The sequence below is a fragment of the Pinus tabuliformis genome, chromosome 5_1, assembly GCF_031772625.1.
Source record: "Pinus tabuliformis cultivar Carrire ecotype Pingquan chromosome 5_1, CPIR1, whole genome shotgun sequence".
Lineage (NCBI taxonomy): Eukaryota > Viridiplantae > Streptophyta > Pinopsida > Pinales > Pinaceae > Pinus > Pinus tabuliformis.
This window is the reverse complement of record NC_142305.1, coordinates 859,318,832-859,342,724: the sequence shown is the minus strand read 5'-3', so window position 1 is coordinate 859,342,724 and position 23,893 is coordinate 859,318,832. Positions and strand designations below refer to the sequence as shown.

Sequence of the window (23,893 nt, the reverse complement as noted above, 5' to 3'; positions counted from 1 at the left end):
TGTCATTTGTGCCTCCTCCACCAAGTCGGTCTCAAAAAGGGAGCCAGAAACAAACTACAAATAAGTAGCTACTTGACTCATTTGGGAGACACACACAATCAAGTTCGATCTGCAGTTGCAGGAGAAGAAAAGGAGTACGGAATACCTAAAAGAGGAAGCAAATACCCTAGCGAAGAAGTTTGAAGACTATTTTCTCTCTCTTCTGACTCACACACAGTCAAGTTCGATTTGCAGTTGCAGGAGAAGAAAAGGAGTACAGAATACCTAAAAGAGGAAGCAAATACCCTAGCGAATAAGAAGAAACCCTAGCGAAGAAGTTTGAAGACAATTTTCTCTCTCTTTTGACTCACATGTGCGAAATTCTGAAGTTGCAGGACTGCAGTAGGGCCAAAATTCTGGAAGTTGGAGAGCCGAAATTCTGAGTTGCAGCTGGGTCGAAGTTGTGTAACTAGAAGTGACTATTGAAGTTTGGTTAATCAATCTGAAAGGCTGACTTGGTGGAGAGAGAAAGGTCTTTTGGTCTGGTCTAAGGTCTTGGATTGCCCCGTTTGATTTGAATCTACTAGTGGGAGAGTTTGACTGGGTTTTCACCTACATAGGAGTTTTATCCCTGGCTAAGTGCCTATATCTAGTGTCATTGGTCTTCATGCTTTTGATTTGATGATTGCTTGATGAGAAGATGATAAAAGAAGAAAATAAAGAAATTTAATAAGAATACAAGAATATCACAAGTAATTGTCGACAAAAGAAAATCTTTCTGCCTTTCTGATTTTCTAACAGTGCTTACTTTTTGAGCCCAAATGAGCGCTAATTAAAGTTTTGATCTGCAATAGTGTAGAAGGGGCATCCCCTACTAGTTTTCAACAACAACAAAAACAGGTTAAACTATAAATATTGATTGGTTAAAAGTTGCTCTGTACAGAGCACAAACAATACTCCCTATGTACCTTTCAACTCTCAAGAACTGTTATTCAAACTACGATCAGCAAAAAAGTGCAGTCAGAGTCCATTATAGTGTTTCTCACAAGCATAATATCACACAAGATACCAGATCTGCACAATATGTACACTCTCTTTTCAATTTTAAAATATTACTTGGTCTTTGATAACTATGTACATTTATATGCTGCCCAACAGTCTCAAGGAATTTTATTGAAAATCAGACCAAGGACAGTATGAAAATTTGGTGTCTATGAGATGCATAAAGGAAAGAAATGTACCTTGAAAAACAAAAACAGTAGAAGAAATTTCAAATAACTGATCTAGAAACAAACAATACCTACCTAATGGATTTGCTTCACTACAGTTAATGGCTAGTAGATATACGCAGCACATATTGTAATCATTTCAAGTTAAATGCAAAAATTACAGTAGTAGTTCAAGGTTTTAAAAAGTACCATTAGTTCCCAAATAGTCCTTGCTCTGCCCATCCTCATTCATTACACCACTATTATTTGGAAGGGTCCAAATATTTAATGGATTCCGAGATTCCTATAAAAAATATTTTTAGATAAATGAGATCACATAATTAAATTACACGAGTCAACACACATAAATAGAACAATCAAGATGAATATACAGGAAATCATGTTACCAAGCTATTGGTTGGATTACAGATCATAAGATACTTAAACACTTTGCAATATTATATTCTCCAAAACATTGTTGGAAACCTAGAGATATTCGCTCAATGAATAATTTAAGTTCTTCTTCCCTACTATAGGGATAAAGTACACGTTTACCGGTTTACATGCTTACCCACTGTGAAAACAAATAGATTATATGTTAACCTAACAAGGTAAGGCCTTCAACAAAATTATATTTTGAACCATCCTGGAGTGTACTTTGGAAAAGCAGTCTGTTAACAATATGATCCAAAAAGGAAACTTATTATTGAAAATATTAAAATAGGTATTTAGTTAAGGTTTTGAGGTAGTTGAACAAAACTCTTATTATTATGAGGCTTTGTATCTCTGCATGTGTAGTCAGTTTGGACCAACCAAAGTTGGATGTGGACGTTATTTATGTTATTTAATAAGTTATGTTATTTTACGTTATTTCATATTAATGTTGAAAAAGTCGGCATCGGCGAAGGTTTATAAAAACATCATTTCGGAAAAATCGGCAAAAAAATCGGAAAGCTGCAGCAAACATTTAAAAATTCAAAATATATTCATTTTTTTCAAATTTTTAAACATGTAAAAGCAGCAACATTAAAGAAACACATTGGCAGATAAATATGAAGAAAGCACCAATATATATGATGTTGTGGATGTCAAATAAAAATGATACATAAAAGGCGATACTAAATCCTGCTTATCCATAATAATTGTCCAATCAAGGACTCAAATGTGGAAAACCAATACAAAATAGCATCAGATATATAAATGTATCTTGTCATCATGAGTTATATGTACAATGGCAAAACTAACAACTAGCTGTCTGAGATCAGTGCCCTCTCCCCCTTTTACAAGATGTGGGTTGTTTGCTAGCCTTGCCCCTAGCAGTAGACAGCCCTGGCCCTGCACCAAATCTCAGACAATGACTAATGGGTATGGAACTATGCTCTCCTATATCTGTAGAAGGTGGTGTTGATGTTGCCACATTCTTCTCCTCCTTCTCCTCCTCTAAGTCCTCCTCCTCTTGTTGCCCTTGTCATTGTACTACTATTGGTTCCTCCTCTAACCATGCAAGTGACTCCACCCTCCACTTAAACAATACAGGAGATGGCATCCACGTCTGGTGTTTTCTCCATTTTCTTCATCCATAGTCAGAGATTGCAAAGGACATACACCAAGTCATTAAGGCGTGACCACTCCAACCTGTAAGAGTGTCATAAAAAATTTAATGTGTCTTGACTCATTAGGGTCATAAATTACAATAAATGTAATTGCTCAATTGAAGTTCAAAGTTATAACCTGTTGCGCTTCTTTGAGTGTATTCTCTCAAATACACTCCAATTGCACTCACACCCAGAAGCACCACAGGTATAACTGAGGATTCTGATGGCAAATTTATGTAAATTTGGTGCCCTTGCACCATAATTTCACCACCAAACATCTAAAACAAAATAAAGAAAAGTTAAAACATAATTAAACTTTCAAATAAAAAATAATTGAATTTAAAAAATCTACATTTCTAAATTAGTAAATCCTAATGAGTCGTGACTTGTAAATTATGTGGCATGAAGATGTTCCTTTCATGAATAGCATCATCAAAGCCAAATAGTCCAATACCATCCTAATACATCTCTATCTCGCGATTGATTTTGCTATGAAAGCTTGGGATCAGGTACCATCCTATGAAGACAAGTATGGAGCCCTTCCATCACCTCACCATAAAAATCAAAGTTGCATTTGTAGGAAAATGCGGAGTTGAAAAAGTGTTGTTGCATAAATGGGTTGATGAAGCATCCATGTCCACCGACTATCAATCACATCCCTTAACATCATATGTTTATTAAAGCCAACGAAACCCTTATCTGCATAATAAGCTCAAATAGTTACTTTGGCCCTATCCATGGCCTCATACAAATAAGCCATTGCAGGCTTATCACTATCTACCCATCTCAAAACCTTTACTATAGGTTCACTAACTAAGCATGCTTCTTCTACTCTTTGCCAAAAGGAGTCTATGTATACAAATTTTGCAATGGCTCTCCCATCCTCTCTCCCGTTGTATCTACAATCACACCACTCATCACAAACAAACATTTGCTTCAACTCAAACTAACATTGAAGCAAAGACTAAAGAGTAATGAAGTTGATGGCAAAACATGTGATTGCAGGACACCACAACTCCCTGTTTTTGGTGCATCTCCTCATGAGGCTAAGAACAAAAGCATGGTTATATATGAACTTGGAGATCCTCTTGGCCATATCGATCACCTCCATGATGAAGGAGAGTTTCCCCATATCCTCAAGCATCAAATCGATACAATGTGCAATGCATGGAGTCTAGAACAATGAGCGGTGTCTGTCCATAAGCATCCTACCAGCAACCACATAATTAGTTGCATTATTTGTTATGACTTGCACCACATTATGCAAACCAATCTCCTAGACGAACCCATCTAACAACTCACATATCAATGTTGCATCTTTTATATGTGTTGATGCATCCACTAATTTAATAAACATGGTACCTTTAGGACAATGTACCAAGAAATTTAGAAGGGTCCTACCCTTTTTATCTGTCTAGCCATCAAACATCACAATGCACCTAGACTCCAGAGAACTCCCATGACTGCTTCAACTCTACCAATCTAGAATTGATTTCCTTCTTTTCTACTTGAAGGATTGGCACCTGCAACTCCTCATATGTCATACCCTAGACCCACAACAGCATAGCATTACACATTGGCTACCAAAATGGATTTTTTTTGTGATGTTGAGAGGTAAGTCACTCCAGAAAAGACACATCCCCATAACCATGTTTGCTTCTTGCTTCTCCCTTTTTCTATCAGTGACTTTATTGAAGGTTATGCTCCAACTCCGGTTCGTGGAACAAAAAATGATGACCTCCCACTACCCTCAATAGGTGACATTGTGGAGCCCCTCCCACTACCCTTAGGCTCAATCTCAAAGTTATATCCACCTTCACGTTGGACCTTGTTTGCCACTACCTCTTCTTTCTTTTTGTCCTTTGCATAAATTGCATCATGTGCACCTCTCATAAGCTCTGAGCTAGATTTAGAAAAAATCCCAACATCATGTCCGGGGATTTTAGCCAGATGGTATTTCAATCGACAAATCCCTCCAATCATATGTAGGCCACACAATTTGCAATTTAGTATTTTTCGATTTGTCCCACCTCCAGGGTCCCCATACTACAAAAATGGGTCCAAGGGCTTTGGCATATTTGCAGTGGAAATGTTTAATGGGAAGCATCAAAACTCAGTCCTAGGGCACCAAAATGACAAAAAAATGTCAACGCCCCCACTACACAAAAAATAACAACCTCCTCATTTAGAAAAACAATTGTTTACAAATTTAAATTACATTATTTGCAATGAAAAATGGCAATAAGAGGGTGCATAAAAAAAAGGAAAAGAAAATTAAACTTGCTATCCAAATATGGATAAAACCCTTGCACTGGTTCATGGGCATGAAAATCAAAGCAAATGACAAAAAAAAAACATTGATAGGCAAAGAGGCAAGAAAGCATACACCTAAATGTATGGAAAAAATCATTAACATGGGGGTATTTAAGAACATACCTGTGAATCGAAGAAGTGAAGCCTATCTGACTGATTTGGAAAATTATCTTGAATCTTTGATCTACATAAAAATCTTTGTTGGTGATGATAATGGTTCTTTGCCCCTAAATCCCTCCTTGAAAATCACCACAAGCAAAATGACAAAAAAAAACCTAAAATTGCCTTTCAAACTCCGCAGGCTCGCACATCTGGCAACTTTTACTATCGTGCCGCGATTTTTCAGCTTATTCAAAGAAGTCGCATTTTTTTCAAAATAAAAAAAAAAACTCCCGATTTTTAGTCAACAATGTTTCAGGAGGGGAAAAAGTCGATGACTTCGTGATTTTTCGTCGATTTTTGCAACACCATATCATCTTGAACAATGTGTTCATGTATTGGACTTATCATGCTCTCTAGTATCGTGAGTCCCCCAAGATCATCTAGTGTTTTTAGAGGCAACCTCTAGAAGATAGTAGTCATCTTACACTTGTCAGGCTACTTCAGGGAGTGATTGACATGGTTGGGACATCATTGCACATGTTGCAAGCACTTTGAAGTTTGACAAAATGTATAGTGAAGGGGATTTACACGCACATAATCAGATCAGAGCACAAAGCATGAAAGGAGCTTCAACAACATTTCATCTGCTTTAAAATAGGTTTTGGAGACTTCTTGGATCAAGGAAAGATTATTAGTAATAATAAACCAAAAAGTTACTGTAAATATTAAATTTGGTTTTTCATTAGGCGTTTTGAGGATGTTGTTTCCCTATTTAATAAAATCATTTTCTTCATCTTCAACCTTTTGTTTGTGTATTGGATTTATCATGCTCTCCATTTCTTGACATGCAATGACAACAAAGGAGGAACCTTAACAAGCTAATTATATTTTGTGATATACAATACAGCACACCAAACATAAGGATACCTCATACATTATCCATGGCATTGATGATCAATCCCTTGGCATATGGTTAGAAAAAACACATATCCAAACAAGAATCAATCCACCAATTTTGGATGCCTGATGAGGCAGAGAAAAGAAAGTTTGCCTCATGAATTTTTTTGTCTTATCAAAATGTTATATAAATACAAGAAAAAGAACAAAAAAGCATTTTAATTTCTGAATACACTACAAAACATTTTCATCGTGCACTACACCAAGAAGCAAGGTGCTTTTACAATCCTAGGTGTGAGAGATTCTTGTATCGACATATGTATGTTTGTACATAGCTAATAATAATCAAATAAAATGGGAAACACAATGTCTAATGTCAACAAAATAAAGCAATGCAAAACAAAATAAAAATAAAAAACTTATAGCATCAATCGTTCTTAACCCAAATCCTCCATGCACTTAGAGGTTTGCATGTAGGTTTATTTTATCCTTCTCAATGCTCGACAGATCCAAGGTAAAGATGGACTTATATTTTGATATGCTACATGTGAAACCCTCGATAACATGTGCAACTAGAGGGTTAAGTTCCACTAAAATTTTATTAGGTTGGTTCTATTGTAGGTGCACCGAGACATTGGCATATCATTGAACCATTCCTACATCTTAACTTTGAGGGTACTACCTTTGTATTCTGAAAAGCTATCTCTAGATATGACATTGAACACTAACATGATGAGGTATCCTAGCCACTAACAATCTTGTTTGCAAAGGGGTTAACATGGGGTACAGGTTCGAGGCACCCTACTCTTAGATGGTTCACAAATGATTAATAAGCATTTTTCAAAAGTTGTTCTCCTTTCTAAATGTTGACAGGGGTTTGATTTATGGGACCTATCATCCACCAAAAAACCACAGGAGAAAACTTATCCCCTCCTTGGACAGCCATCCAAAAGCTATCTCTAGATATGACATTTAACACTAACATGATGAGGTATCCTAGCCATTAACACTCTTGTTTGCAAAGGGGTTAACATGGGGTACAGGTTCGAGGCATCCTACTCTTAGATGGTTCACAAATGGTTAATAAGCAATTTTCAAAAGTTGTTCTCCTCTCTGAATGTTGACAAGGGCTTGATTGGCGGGACCTATCGTCCACCAAAAAGTTGGTAACCATAGGAGAAAACTTATCTCCTCCTTGGACAACCATCCAACCAGCAACCCTATATGATTAGCACATGGCATGATCCCAGGATCCTCCACTCCTTGCTCTAGTCAAATTTCTCTCCACCTTTCGGCATTTCTTCTTGAAGGAAGGTGGGTCATCCATTAGTAGGTACTTTAACCATTTCACAATCATGTGCTTTCACTCGATGTTATGGGCATACTAATAAGGATCAAGGGAAAAACTGGATGATTAACAGATCTTGATTGTACTCTTGTTCCCTCACTTCACCTGGGAGGTTAACCTTGTAATCTAGTCCATTGGGACCTCTTTTGAGGCCTTGGGGTTTTAGGAAGGGCACTACTAGTGAGGCTTTGAATGAAGTAGCATGTCCATGATTATTCCATACTTACCACTTTCCATCTTGCCCCTTATTCATCTCCATTATTCAAGTTGGCGATCACTGGCCATTGGGATTGGCACCCTTTCATCCTCATCCTTGAGTCTAGGCCAAAAAAAACTTTTCCCTAAAGGTTGATGCTAAAAGAAAGAAAAAAAGCACAAGAAAGCCAAAATGAAGGAAAAAGATGAAATGCAAAAGATGGCTAGGACACTTGATTAATGCATGGGAAAAATCCTAGCATGAGCTCTACCCCCCTCATTAGCCATCACCCAATTCCTCAAGCACATGATGCCTCAACTACAAAAGTTACTCTTGTGTTGTCCCAACCCTTAATGAGTGATAAACTGAATTGTCATTAAGGGGTAAAGGAAAATCTCAAAAGCAAGCTTGCATCCTAAGCTATCTACCCAAATCAAAACAAATCATAATGAAGTAAAAAGCAGACCAGAGGGGTGGAAAAAGCAATCCGAGGAAAGGGGTAACTCACGCCTCCACGATTGCTCCCTCTTTACATATATGCACTCAAGAATTTGGACCTCCATTAGCTAGTCACATGGCTATGGCAACTTGCCCTAAAGTCATTCCCACTCTACATCCACCATTTTCACACACACCTATGGATTTATGGGCTAACTTGGAACATGTCACCTCCCCTTGGGGACTGGAAATGCCTAAAAGGGTTATCCACCTTACCATCCCTAAGGTAACCTATTTACAGGACTTGATCTAGTTAGACATTTGAAAATGAGCTTTCTGTGAAGTATTTTTGTGTCCTTGACATTTGGTATGGTCCAATATGATGCACTTATGGTTATTTTCCCTAAAGATTGATGATTTCACTTGATTTTGAGTTAGGTTTGTCAAGTGGTATTGTTACAGCAACATAGGCCTCTCGAGAGATGATTATTCTCCATCTCAAAAACGTTTTAAAGATCATTTTACCCATTCCAAAGAGCAAATACGACCTTGTTGATGCAACATTGCCAACACAAAGAAGAGCATTGGGCTATATGATGGCTCCCCAAGGTTCTTAACACTCGTAGGAACCCCAAGATGCTGAAAATTTGAGCCAGGAAGGCTTGGCGTTGGATTTGTATATGATGTGCTCAAATGGACCCAGAACGCCCCCAGGCTAGCCTTGAGACTATTTGATGAGCATTTCTTGTTCCAATTCCCTAATGATGATGGTTATACTTGAAATGAAAGGGGAGGGCTTGCACATCACTATTTAACCCCAACGCTTGAGTATGATGGTGCCATATCACCTCTCTTGCCCTTTATAGGGTGACGTACGGCACTTTGGAGGCAAACCCATCGACATGGATCTACTTTTTGGAGTATTGAACACTCATTAGCATATTTTTCATTTACTTGTGGCATTTTGAGCTCCTTTAGAGAATGACATCATAGAGGATGAGGTTTTTCTCCCACACATGTGGGAACTTTTGTCATTATTTGTTATATTTTTTAGCGATTGAGGTTGGCTTGTAACCTCACACTCGTTGAACAATCAAAGTAAACTTGTAATAGGGATTTTACTTGTATTTTTGTAAAAGTAAGGGTGGTAAGCCTCATATAAATAGAGGCTCCCTTATTTCATTTCATCATCAGACATTTTATCACTCTTCCCAACCAAAGAGTGCAAATTAGTCCTTTTTTGCTACTTGGACAATATGTGACTTTTCTATGGTGTGAATTTCTTGTGGAGATGATATTTTGCATGGAGATGTTTTTCTGGGATTGAAAGAAGTGCTTCTTTGGAGAATTTGGTAACTTTACGCTTTATCTTCTATATTTTGCATATTGTATGTGTGAAGTAGGGTTTCTATTAATGCCATGACTAGAGGCTAAATCTATGTTGAAATATTGCTCCATACTTAATGTAAAATTGTTCTCTTTGAAGCCTATAAGGAAACTGTTACAAATATGCAACTGCGGTCAAATTCCACTTTGGATAGCTCCGCTGATGGAGATAATGATTACATTGAATTCCTCTTTTTGAGAGGACCAAAATCGACCTAAAAATCACTCAAATTGGATAAGGAAAAGTATACTTACAAAGAAAAACCCACATGTGCATATTTGATAAGGTCGGCCCTAAAGCAAAGTGGTCCACCTTGAAAGGCTATAAATACAAGTACCCTCTACTTCATTTGGATGCAACAATGAGACAATCTACTATCTTGTTTTTGGCTCGCACAGGTCTGAGGCTCATCTGCAAAGGACCAGGGTCGCTCTGAGGTGAAATTGCAGGGTTCGTGGCTCGCATCTCTAATTTAGGGTTTTGGGCCCAGTCACAGGGACAGAACAAGAGGATCTCGACCAAAGTTGCTCCCACAAACGCTCATGTGTGCGACTAGAGCCTTCCAGTCGCACGGACATCTCACTGTGCATGCGACCGGGAGATTAGGGTTTCCGCAGTTCAGTTCTGACCCCAGTCGCTCGCTTGCCAGGCTTAAGGGCACGACTGGGAAGCCATAGTCGCTCGCACAGCTCCTCATCCGTGCGACGAGGATCCAAAAGACGAAATCGCAGTCTTCCGAAGATATCGCTTAGTGACCGTAGGGTTCAACAATTGACTACAGACAGCGATAGTTCATTACAGTGTTCAGAATCAGAGTTTTGAGCATACACATTGTTGGGTTCATTTCATGGATGTTGTAGTGGTTTCGCTGGTTAGTTGCATAGATGAAGATATGGATCATTGTACTCTCTTTTGCTAAATTATTTGATGACAATCTAAGAAGAAGAATTTGCAAGGGTTTTCCCATAGTGGGTTTTTCCCTGGTCTCCGACCAATCCTGGTGTCTCTATGTGTGAATGCTTTTCTTCTATTGTTCCTTTATATTCTGCTACATTGATGATGATGATATTGTTCTTTCTACATAGTTGGATATGATGATGAATAATGTTATGATGTTATGGGGTGAACTTAATGTGTTAATGAAGAAATGCAATTATCAAAGCAAAGAACAATATAGCCCTATGAAAAATTAACATGGTATCAAAGTTGGGTTGAAGAAAAGTCATGGAGATCACCCCCATGGAGACACCTTTAATGGAAGCAAGAGAAGATGGAGGAGACCTAAAAGAATTCTAGGGTTTGAAGATAACCTTAGGCAATTTGTGTATTAGGGTTTGATGGATATTATGAGGTTAGGGTTTGAGAAAAACCTTGGTTTATGGAAAGGATATGAGATATGAAATCTATCATGGTCAATGTGAAGATTCTCAAGCACTTGTGATAGATTTGATGAAGCCCTAGATGGGATAGTCTCTAGTAGACCTGGTTGTTGATAAAGTTGGTTGAAATATTGAAGGCAACATTGTTATATGGACAATGGACAGTGATGGCTCTTGAAGGCTGGTTCAAGAGGGAGAGGATCACCTCTCATTGAAGATAAGTATCTCCTGACTTATGATGCTTCTTTATGTCTTTACTTGTGTTTAGACTTATAGATTTGATTATTGTTTTTATCACTACTTATACTTATTCCATGTATATTTGAGTATTTGGATGTTTCTAAACTCCTTGATGAGATGTAATAAGAGGATCCTTCTTGAGGATCATTTGAGATGTAGGAAAGAAAAGTTAGAGCTGAAAAGGTAAGGAGGCACCTGATGAAAAGATGACTAAGTGCTACAAGCTGCCTATGTCAAATGGAAAGATGCATAGGTATTTGAATACTACAAGGTATGCATGGTATATTGTTTCAATGTTATGTTTCCGTTGTAATGGCAAGGTAAGCCCTAAGGTATGATGACAATGTTTCCTTCTCATATGGTTCATGCATGCAAATGAAAGTAATTTGAATTCATGATTCTTATGACGAAATGATGCACTTGGTATTGAACAAGAATCTTACTTCTTGTAACATGATGAACTTCTTGATTCTATGAGAATACTTAATGTTGATCTTTGATATAGTGGCATACTTGATGTTTGGCTAACATCTATCATTTTGATTACCTTGATCCCATAAATAAGGTTAACGCCTTGATTCTAGTAGATGGTGACTTGACACTATTTGTTTGTAAAATGCATCGCAGCCATGATGATAGAAGTATAACTATGAGACTAATACTCAAGATCTTTTGTTGACCATAGTTATGTTTTGATGTGTTTAGTAATTATGGCATTTGGTAAAACTGAATGCCCTAAATTATTGGATTGAGTTATGTGACAAAGAAGTAATGTTGTGATCATGATTCTTGAAGTCTACTCCTATTACATATTTGACACTAACCCTTGATGAAAGATTGTTGTCATGATGTAATGGTGAAGTAGCTAATGCTAACATATATGACTACGATGAATGTGTCCGACTTTATGATTTAACAGGTCTGTTGATGTATGACAAGTATTATAGACAGGTTGATGGCATGAATGAAGATGACTGAAGTGGATTCCCATTCAAAGGGAGAATCTCTCCATAAGATCTCTTCTCCTAGTATCATTATATGTATATTCTTTATTGTTGAAGTGTGATTTATGGGCATGAATAGAAAAATATCTGACATTGTTGATCTGCAGCAAAGGTTTGATCTGAGGTGAGATAGTTTTATCTCACTCTAAGCCTCAGTGGCACGGAAGCAGGCCCACAAGTGCGACTGTAGCCTCTCAGTCGCATGTTAGTAAGGTCAAGGGTGCGACTGGAGTCACCCAACCGCACAGAGGAAGGCCTATGGGTGCTACTATGCCTGTTGTACACAAAAATGAAGTTTTGTGCATGAGATCAGGTGTTCCCCTAAAGGATGTCAGTCCTACAGATATGGAGCAGACATCAGAAATATCTGTGAGCTGGAAAGTTTGAATGTTTGCTATAATATGAATATATATATTGAACTTGTGTTTGCAAGTGACCAGGACATGCATACAGATATGTCATTATGTTTAAAGTTTGTGCTACAAGAGTTTGACATGATTTGGCTGATTGATATAGATGAGCAGTGTTTGGAGTTTTGACATGATGCTTGATAATGACTTAGAACTTTGACTTGATGTTGAGATATGTTCTAGACTATAGATCTCTCTATGATAGCGAATTTGGGATTTGACCTGATGACTAATGATTTGATTTGACGATTGATGATTTGCCTTGATGAGAATGATATATGAACTTCCAATGACTAATATTGGTATTCGATAATGGTTTTGTATTGGCCTCCTCATTCTTAGCACATTGGTTGAAGTATTGACAGTTGTGATTCAGTACGAAGCTATCTCCATGAACAAATGGAACCTACATGTCTTATCCTTGGTGTATGCATTTGCATCTAGTGACTTATATTATGATCATGAAGATGACTTGATGAAATTTGGATTGATATTTCTTATGACAACTTCTTGGCATGATAATAGATGAAGGCATGACTTGATGAGAGCTCTACCTGTCACCAGGTCTAAAGATTCTGATACTGTGATATTGTGATGATCTTGATATTGGTTATGATCTAGTATCTAAACCTTGATAAGCTGACTTAGTTGATTTGATTGCACAATATTATGAATCTGAGCATATTGTTTTGGAAAAGTGTTATGGTTGCAGAGAGAATTGTATGAAGATGTCCACATTGACAGTTATCTAGTGAAGCCAAGAAGAAGATGTGTTGATCCAAACCTCTACTTCAGAAGTGTTCAAAGGTATGACTTTGATTTTGGTTTTGATTTTATATAATAATGGTCTACTATTGACAAGTAATGAGCCTCTGATGATCCAAGTAAGAGGGAGACGGATTCTGAAGCTCGAAATGACGAATCATGGCATGATGAATCGATCTCTGAAGTTGGGAAAAGAAAATCTGTATTGCAAAGCTATTGAAGAAGTATTAGAAAGTGGAAATGCAAATCCTTGGACACTAATTGAATTTCAAGAGGTTGTGAAGAGATATTGTTGAGCTTGACTTGGCAACCGACAGTTGATAGAGCCACTTCATATACATGATGTGCATAGAACCTAAGTGAATTCATGATTGAGCCACTTCATATACATTGAGTTGCCGCCAAGCATCCTTCAAGGTACTTGCATGGGAAGATCTTCCTATGATATGTGACTACTTGGGTGTCCTGATGATGATTAGGATCGTTATTGATGATACATTATGAGGGCAAAGAGTGGGATCCGATTGGCAGAGAATCCCATATATAGTTGGGACTAAGATGCGCTCATATACTGAGACAGTGTAGTTGTATGCGACAAGCTTAGGCTTGTGGTTGGCACCTCCTTTAGAGGTAGGATGAATATGGTATCCTTTTGTGATTTATATGATTATTTATGTTCTAACATGATATTTGATTTGATGCCCTGTATGAACAGGAGACAGCTGCTATTGAGACATGATGATTTCTAGATACGAATAAGATGATATGTTGATGATTTATAGAGAGCATCGTTGATCGAGGACACTAAGGCAACTCTTCCTCCCCTATTTGAGCTCCCAGGGTCTGGAATTGAGATAGAGGGCTCCTAGGGTTGAGGGTATTACCCCTATCTGTTACCCATAGGGTTGCAGTAGTACCTCACCCTATCTTGGTCTTTACAAAGTATACCCTAGTTAGCATCATACCCACAAGCAGGGCTTGTTGGGATTGTCCCTCCCCGTCTAGCCAACGGGTTGAGGAGGCTTGGAGGCGTGTGATCCTTACCTCTTGGTAAATCAGGTATCTCGTCCAAGCTCTGATTATGATGCAGGTGTTCTACCACATGACTATTGAGAGTCATTTTTGGGAAGATCAATGAGCAATAGGATGTGTTGAGTAGTAGCTCCCCTATATCACTTATTTCTCAATATCTGGTCGTAGTAGTAGCTCCCCCATGAGATTTCAGGTTGAGCAGTAGCTCCCAGATGTGGTTCCAGGTTGAGATGTGCTCCCTAATGATATGCTCTCTGATGATGATGCGGGTCGTAGATCTGACTCCATGCAGGTATTCCAGGTAGTAGCTCACTAACTAATATTCCGAGTAGTAGCCCGCTGACTGATATTCTGAGTAGTAGCCCACTGACCGATATTCTGGGCGGTATCCCACTGACCGATATTTCGAGTAGTAGCCCGCTGGCAGAGATTCCAGGTAGTAGCCCGCTGGCAAAGATTCCAAGTAGTAGCCTGCTGGCAAAGATTCTGGGTAGGAGCCTGATGAATAAGAGGGTGGTAGCTTAGGCTCCCCTCTAATGACAAATTCTTCTTCTAGATTCAATAATATTCAGCATATGAGCAGGGACAATCAAGAGATAAGCAGGAATGAGCAAGAGATGAATTGAGATGATCAGTGATAATACGAGATGATGAGATACTTGAGATTGAATATGATTTAATGACAGGATACACATGACATAATGCAGGTGGAATTCTCCCTAGTTGAGAGGGAGTGTTAAAAATATGCAACTGCGGTCAAATTCCACTTTGGACAGCTCACCTGATGGAGATAATGATTGCATTGAATTCCTCTTTTCGAGAGGACCAAAATCGACCTAAAGATCACTCAAATCGGATAAGGAAAAGTGTACTTATGAAGAAAAGCCCACATGAGCATATTTGATAAGGTCGACCCTAAAGAAAAGTGGTCCACCTTGAAAGGCTATAAATACAAGTGCCCTCTACCTCATTTAGACACAACAATGAGACACTCTTCTATCTTGTTTTTGGCTCGCACAAGTCTGAGGCTTGTCTGTGGAGAATCAGGATCGCTTTGAGGTGAAATTGCAGGGTACGTGGCTCGCATCTCTGATTAAGGGTTTTGGGCCTGTTACCCACCATTTTGTGGGTAATATCCCTAGGAGAAATTTTTTCTCCAAGATGGTCCTCAGCCGGCAGCCAGCAGCCCATTACAGCCATCAACTAGCTCATTATGCCATTTCTCCGCCACCTGAGCCAACCATGTGGTCCCTCGCCCATCTGCCGTGATCCTACGTTTGAAGGTGGGCCTCCTGAATCTAAAGGTATGCCTTGTCATTTTGAAATTCAGTATTGTGGTTTGCTTATCATGGACAAATCTGGGCATGGATTAATGGGGGATTCTGCAGAAAGGATGGGTTGGGTCTATGCTTCTATCCCTTAGACCCCTTTTAGGAATTAACCTTGGATTCTAGTCCCGTAGGATCTCTTTTACTAACCATTTGGTTTCAGAGATGGTATTTCACAGGAAACCCTGATTTTGGATGCATGGTCCCACTCCCTTATCCACTTATATTACCCTCTTTCCACTCATTATTATCCCATCCATCATTTTCTCGTCTGGGTCCACATTCCTCCATTACGTCCACATAGGGTTAGCCTGCCCCTTCCCCTTGCCCACACCTTGGTTCATGACCTGGATGAAACTCGAAGGTTGATGCGGCTGAAAAGAAAGTTAAAAGTATATATGGCCACATTGAATAGGAAAAGTACCACAAAATGCAAAAGATGGTTGGGACAAAAAAAAAACATTTTAGCACGTGGGAAAAAACCAATACATGGGCTCTACCCCATTATCATGGCCATCACCCTAGTTCCTACAGGTTCTATGAGCCTTCTTCATCATATAGGAACCCATGATTGTCCCAACCCTTGGTGGGCGATGAACCACCCCACCTTAAAAGGGGGATTCCACTATTATATCTTACACATCATGCTCTAACCCTTTGAGCCCCAAGCAGTGAATCAAAGGAAATCATAAAAGGAAAAAGGCATATAAAGAGGGGTGGAAAAACAAAGGTCAGGGCACCTCATGTACCACGATTTCTCCCTTCTACACATTATAAACCCAAAGTGTGGGCTTCCCTCTTATTAGCTACCCTTATACCCTAGCTTGTGACCCAAGGCTGCCCCTTCTCATCCCCTACTTCATTCACCTATCGGTCACATGCCACCACCATTTGACAAATGTACCTTGACTATATTATCCCCTTTAGAAGTAAAACCCACCTAATAGGGTGCTTGGTTAACCCATTTGGAGTTTAGGAGACAATGGCACATCCCGAAACCCATTATGGAAGGGCAGGTCGTTATGACGTCCCTACCAGTGGTCCATAATTACTTAAGCTCATTTACTCGATTTCTCTAATGACTTGTTGTACTGGAAGGCTAGGAAACGCATTGGATCTTATGCAGAATTGTAGATGGTTTCCATTTGGGGTTTGGTCTCCCTATACGGGGTCCTAATCCTCGAGAGGGCTACATTGGCACATGTAGGGTGTTGAGAAATCTACAGCTTTTAATTTTAGCAATTTCTCTGCTTGATAATTGCTTGTGATATGTTTGTTCTTCTTTACTTATGATCTTTCACTTTGTTAGCTTATTAGTGTGTTCTTTTCATCAAGACAATTATCAAAATAAATAACGACAAGTGACGCGGTATATAGGCTTCTTTAGCCAAGGCCAAAACCTCTCACCTTTTGAGAGGAAACCCCGATCAAAGTTCTTCTTCTCTAGATCTTCAATTGATAAGTACCAAGACCATGACACTAACCCTTGACTCTAGTATCCTCTTCAAGAACCTTGTCATCAACCTGGTCTTCCAAGTTCGTCCTTCTCTTCCTCCTTCTCTACTTCTTCTAGAGAAACTTGGTCTCTATTTCTTATACTGCACTTTCACAACTACCCTAGAGAATCTCGGTCTCTGGGTCTTCTAGAGAATCTCAGTCTCTACTTCTCTGCCCCAGAAGATTGTTTCCTTTGCTCTCCCAGAAGAGTCCTATTCACTGCCTCCTAGAAGATCCCTTCTTTGTTGCCCCAAAAGATACTTCTTCGCTGCCCCAGAAGATATCTCTTCGCTACCCTAGAAGATCCTACTTCGATGTCCCAGAATATTTTGCTTCGCTTGCCCCAGAAGATTCTTTCTTCGTTACCCTAGAAGAGTGTCCTTTTAGCTTTAGAGAAAACCCTTTTTCATTGCCTCCTTTTCGCACTTCCTTTTGCACTTCTCTTCGCTGGATTGAGTTCGAACTTGATGCTTAGAATGGAGGCTGAGTTCCTCTATTTATACTCCTCTTCACTGGGTCTTTAGGCCGACTTGACATCTGGATGTAGGCTATGACTTGTTCTGGCAGATTCTTCATTGTTTGTAGGCCGACTTGAAGAGGTTACTTGACAAGTTCTTTGGAGGATACCTTACATAGAAAAGATGACCTATTACAAAGTGTAACATGACTTCATTTTCATGACAATGACCCATATATTTTATCACTAGATGACAAATAAAACCTCAAGACTCTCAATGGGAGTCTTGACTAAAAAACAAAATCCCTTGCTCATGAAACCCATGAAGCAAGTCAATATAATAATTTCATTTTTCTTATTTACATCTCTTTACATAAAATCATAATTACATGTCATTATGAAGATTGAACCTAGTTACACCTTTCAACACTCCCTCTTAACTAGGGAGGTATTCATAATGGTACCTTGGACTTTCTCAATCTAAAGAATCTCTCATAAGAAGAATTCGGATTTGTAACTCATTTGTATAGCATCATACCAACCAACATTTATATAGCACAGCCTTGACTAACAGCGTTATCTCTCCATAAGATCAAAGCACAACGCTGGCGAGACAAATGATTTATAGATATACTCATCATTATCTCTCTCAGAACATACCCCACCCGGGTTTTCTCGAGATTTGCTCCATAAGGACTATTCTTTCCTTGGACTCCCCAGTCCCCAAAGGAATATGGGTCCTCCACGACTACTCTTTCATGGGATTCCCTATCTCATCCCACAAGAGCATCGGATGACAAATTATTACACAATCCTCCATTTTGTCTTCTCAAGTGAAGCACAGAACAACATGTTTATCGCTCCTTATACCAAGACGTTTTCTTCCATTAAAGGAATGTACTCATTCCTATCACAGAGGAATGTACTTAAGCTTCCGGCTTAGGAATTTCCGAGTTTCTTCCAAGTAAGAAACTTCTTCTCATGCTCCCTCTTGACCAGGGACCTATAGCAACAATCAGTTGTATGAAGAACTCCTTTCTTCGATGTCATGAATTTCTTTTAAGGAGCCTTCAACCTTTTGGGAACTTTTATATATATAGGGCACAGATCATTCATCACTTTTGTTCACGAGTCAATCATGTCTTCAACTCATCAGAAAGTGATCTATCATATTTTCCATTTGGCTTTGCTTCATGTCATTCTATTTTCATGCCATATTTCTCGGAAGGACATTACATCCTTCTATATGGTCTGCTTGGAAGTCATTCACAGATCTTCCCTTCGACAGTTTTACATAAGCCCATCTAGATGTTAGTTCAAAAATAATCAATGAACACTTCAAATCAGAGTTACCTTTGTGATGATCTTTCACCATGACATCTTCCTGTAAGTATCGACATCTTGCATCTCCTAGATATTTAGTGTCAAGGGTCTCTACCTTTTTCCGACTTCTATCAGAGTCTTCATATCCTTTTGGGAGATATTCTAGTCAAATCTTCTTAGACTTTGATTTTGAATGCCTTCTATAATCTATTATCACAATCTCTTCCTTTCTTTTTCTCGCACACTTCATTCCTAGGAGCTTCCAATCAAAGTTCCTTGATTGTAGTCAGCTTCCTTATGTTGCATATATTATGTTGATTTCATCTAGTGTGACTTATGCTATTCTGCAATTCTTCGGAGGAGGAGATCCTTTCTTTTCTTGATCAGATTTCCCAAGATGGAAATAGTGATCCATAATATCTTCAACCATATGACATGAATTTTTACCATAATCTATGTGAGCATACATACCTCATATTTCTTTCAATCATCTAGACTTCTTGTAGTAGCTTCATTCGAAAGGACTTTATCCTTCAGACTTGCTTCCCTGTTGTGTCATCATACCATTATTCCTTGAATCCCACAAGTTGGAATTCCTGATGAAAACCTTTTGCTTCCTTTCTTTATCGGTGAATCTTTTAATGAGAAACTTGAGGATGTTTTATATCCTCACCTAGCAGATGTTTTCTTTTATGATGATCTCAGTCGATGATGACTTCTGCTTCTTATAAATACTCATGAGGTTTCCTAAGAGCTTCCTAATCAATAGGATTTGTACCAAACATACTTTCTTTCCATGTCACGAGCTCGCTCTTGTTAATGTTTCTATGTTATTTTTTGAATGTGATGCATCCCATCTAATTTAAGTTGCATCAAGACCATAATTTACAAGTGAAAAGTACCTTCTTGAGAAGAAGATCATCTCAGTCATAGTAGAGATCTTTTACTTCTTCATTCTTAGGCTTCTTGGACTCAGGCTCTTTCACTTCTTCAGTAATGTGTGCTCCTTCTCTATTCCTCTTGTCCTTACCACGATTAGGACAATCTCTATTCCTCTTGTCCTTACCACGATTAGGACAATCTCTTTTGTAGTGTCCAAGTTCATTACACTCTAAGCATCTTATCTTATCCATGTTCTTCCTTTTCTTTGAAGGACCAAACTTTCCAAATTTTCCCTTTCTTCTTGTCATTGTAGCATATGCTTGATTCTGTTCGCTTGGTCCGACATCAATCTTTGCCTTTAGTCTGGTTTCTTCGATCTTACATAGTGACCATAAATCTTGAAATGGAGTAGTCTCTTTCTTCCCATATAAGCTTGAAGTGAAGTTACCCCATTCTTCCGGTAGTGCATTTAGTACCATTGTGGTCATCTCTCTATCAAACATAACTTCTCCTAGTTCTTGTAGTTGATCTCGAATTTTTGATATCCTCATGAAGTATGAGGCTATTCCATCTTCCTTGGATATCTTTAGTTTTTAGAGTTCTTGCCTTAAGGAGATTACTTCTCCTGCGATACTTACAGAAAACAACTCTACCAATTTGTCATATATAGCTTTTGCAGTTTCTAGTTTTGATACATATGGGATTAGAGAGTCTTTTATAGATTCTATAAGAATCCTTTGGGCTCTCACTTCTCCCTTCATGTATTTAGCATGAGCTTGAGTATCTTCTTTTGGAGGTTGGGTTATTGATCCCTTAATGTGAACCATGACCTCATTCTCAATAAGATTGAGGTCAGTCCTTTTCTTCCATGCAAGGAAGTTTACAACCCCAACCAGTTTATTGCTTTCCTTGCAAAAAGACATTTTGATATTATCGGATATAGTCATGGACTTACTTGTCAGATTGTTGCTTGTTTCCTCCTTCTTGATGTTGATAGAGGGCCTTCTTCTTGAGTGATTGATGAGAGAGAGCTTGATTTATGATCCTTTGATGATCTGAAGTGCTTCCAATCTTTCTTCTTGCTTCCTTCTTTGATCTAGGGTTTCTATGATGTAGATCTTGGACTTGTTGATAACCTTTGACTTGCTTTTATTCCTTCTTTGAAGATTGATTCTTGTGTGTCAACTTGCTTTGACTGCCCCTTCTTGTCTTCAGCACCTTAGCTCTGATACCATGTTGAGAAATCTAGGGCTTTTAATGTTAGCAATTTCTCTGCTTGATAATTGCTTGTGATATGCGTGTTCTTCTTAAATTGTGATCTTTCAATGTGTTATCTTATTAGTGTGTTCTTTTCATCAAGACAATTATCAAAATAAATAACGACAAGTGACACAGTATATAGGCTTCTTCAGCCAAGGCCAAAACCTCTCACCTCTTGAGAGGAAAACCTCTCACCTCTTGAGAGGAAAACCCGATCAAAATTCTTCTTCTCTAGATCTTCAATTGATAAGTACCAAGACCATGACACTGACCCTTGACTCTAGTATCCTCTTCAAGAACCTTGTCACCAACCTAGTCTTCCTAGTTCTTCCTTCTCTTGCTCCTTCTCTACTTCTTCTAGAGAAACTCGATCTCTATTTCTTATATTGCACTTTCACAACTACCCTAGAGAAACTCGGTCTCTATTTCTTATACTGCACTTTCACAACTACCCTAGAGAAACTCGGTCTCTATTTCTTATACTGCACTTTCACAACTACCCTAGAGAATCTCGATCTCTAGGTCTTCTAGAGAAACTTGGTCTCTACTTCTCTGTCCCAGAAGATTTCTTCCTTCGCTATCCCAAAAGAGTCATATTCACTGCCTCCTAGAAGATCCCTTCTTCATTGCCCCAGAAGATACTTCTTTGTTGCTCCAAAAGATATCTCTTCGCTGCCCAAGAAGATCCTACTTCGTTGTCCCAGAAGATTCTGCTTCATTTGCCCTAGAAGATTCTTTCTTCATTACCCTAGAAGAGTGTCCTTTTAGCTTTAGAGAAAACCCTTTTTCACTGCCTCCTTTCCGCAATTCCTTCTGCATTTCTCTTCGCTAGATTGAGTTCAAACTTCATGCTTAGAATAGAGGTTGAGTTCCTCTATTTAAACTCCTCTTCACTAGGTCTTTAGGCCGACTTGACAGTTGGATGTAGGTCGACTTGTTCTGGCAGCTTCTTCAATGTTTGTAGACCGACTTGAAGAGGTTAGGTGACAAGTTCTTTGGAGGATACCTTACATAGAAAAGATGACCTTTTACAAAGTGTAACATGACTTCATCTACATGACAATGACCCTTATATTTAATGACTAGATGACAAATAAAACCTAAAGAATCTCAATTGGAGTCTTGACTCAAAAACAAAATCCCTTGTTCATGAAACCCATGAAGCAAGTCAATATAATAATTTCATTTTTCTTATTTACATCTCTTTACATAAAATCATAATTACATGTCATTATGAAGACCAAGCCTAGTTACACCTTTCAACATAGGGTGAGCATTGAGAGCCATGAGCCTCCACAGCATCAGATTGCACTCCATGGATCCCCACAGCCATTCAAAGATTGCTCATGGTTCACTTATTGGACGAGGAGGATGCACTTGATCCATTATGCCCAACTGGCCCCAAATCTACACCATACACTTGGCAGATGATCCAAGACTTCCACGATGTTGTGGCATCACCAACACCATCATCCTAGCCGTTGAGGGTGACCTACAGGCATCTTTGATTTGTTTGGAGACCCATGAGGACACTTGTGTGCCTCCAGATGTCATTTGGAGCACCACAAGTTATTACAAGGGGCCACTCCTTTGTCCACTGCTTTTGAGGGTCCTTCTCTTCATTATGGCACCCATGGCCCTCATTAAGCCTCTTAGAGGGCCCTACCACATGCATAGATTATTTTTTGACCTCTTGAGAGGCTTATCTTTTCATTCATGAGCTAGCTTGGTGGGCTTGTCACCAAAAGTTGTATTATTAGCACATTATTTTAGTTTTGGGACTTACGTAGGCCAAGGAGGCTAATTCGAACTCCTTAGATGTGTATAAATACAAGTGAGGTGAGATCATTTCTCATCATCACTTTGGATTGGATCTTTCTCTTCTTTAGAGAATTTCGCACTTTTTTCTAGAGGATGAATTGGAGCATTTATGGATGAATTTTGATATATGGTTATTGGTTTATCTTCTCTTGGAGCTTCTCTATTGTCATTTGTGAATGGTTGGATATGCTCTACTACATGTAAGTACGAAATTTTGATGTTATTCTTATTATTTTTTTCATATATGATGGATGGGATTTTCGTTGTTTTAAGGGTTAATTGTTGCATGCAAATTATTGCTTAATATTGTGGGATTGTCTCTATTATAATGTTATCTCCATGTATGGGCCATGTAGTGTGAGAGAAATCACCTAGGGGTAAAATCGAACCTTGATAAGCCATTCCTAGTGCATTTGAAGTATAAAAGCTACAAGATTGCTTTCACTTGACCTAGAGGGTTTATGAAGTAATTTTGAGGCCTCCTTGACTGGGAACCAAGAAATATTACACATAATCAACATAGACTCCATTCTCCCAAGGATTAAGGCGTTGATCTACCAAAGGTGGTCACCAAAACACTTATTCTTTCACCTTCTCCTAAGTCTAGCCACATTGGGATGCCTACAACATCAATTTCCCGACAAGTTAGCCACTGAAAAATTTTGATATCCTAGGGTCTCTTATGCTAGCCTTTTCTCTAGCCCTTCTCCAAATTTGAAGACATTCTGACGGTGGAGTTGGGAGAAAAGCTAAGCCCTACCTTCAGAACCAAAACTTGCCCTGCCATCCCCAAGGCTAGCACTTCCCAGGGTCAAAGCAACATCATTGAGTGAAAATACTTTCTTTGATCCTTCCCACCTTGTCTAGGGTAAGAATATCATTGATTGTTTCATACCTTCCTCATACCCTAGACCGAGTCCACTTGGCCCCGTGTGGTCCCGCTCCTTCAAAGGACCATTCTTCAAGAACCATCCGGGATACCAATTCTAACAAGGATTTTAGGGTGTGGGGAACTCCTTTCAAAGCCTATTC

At 38.8% G+C, this 23,893-nt stretch overlaps 1 protein-coding gene across 2 annotated transcripts in view; it reads right to left on the bottom strand.

Annotated features, from left to right (window-relative positions):
- Positions 1-23,893, bottom strand: part of LOC149167552 (immunoglobulin) — a 316,326-nt gene that overhangs the window by 124,567 nt on the left and 167,866 nt on the right. For both annotated transcript variants that reach the window (XM_089433021.1, XM_089433020.1), the window contains exon 6: positions 1,398-1,491. In XM_089433021.1, coding sequence (XP_089289147.1) covers positions 1,398-1,491 — 94 coding nt within the window. The remainder of the gene's footprint in view (positions 1-1,397; positions 1,492-23,893) is intronic.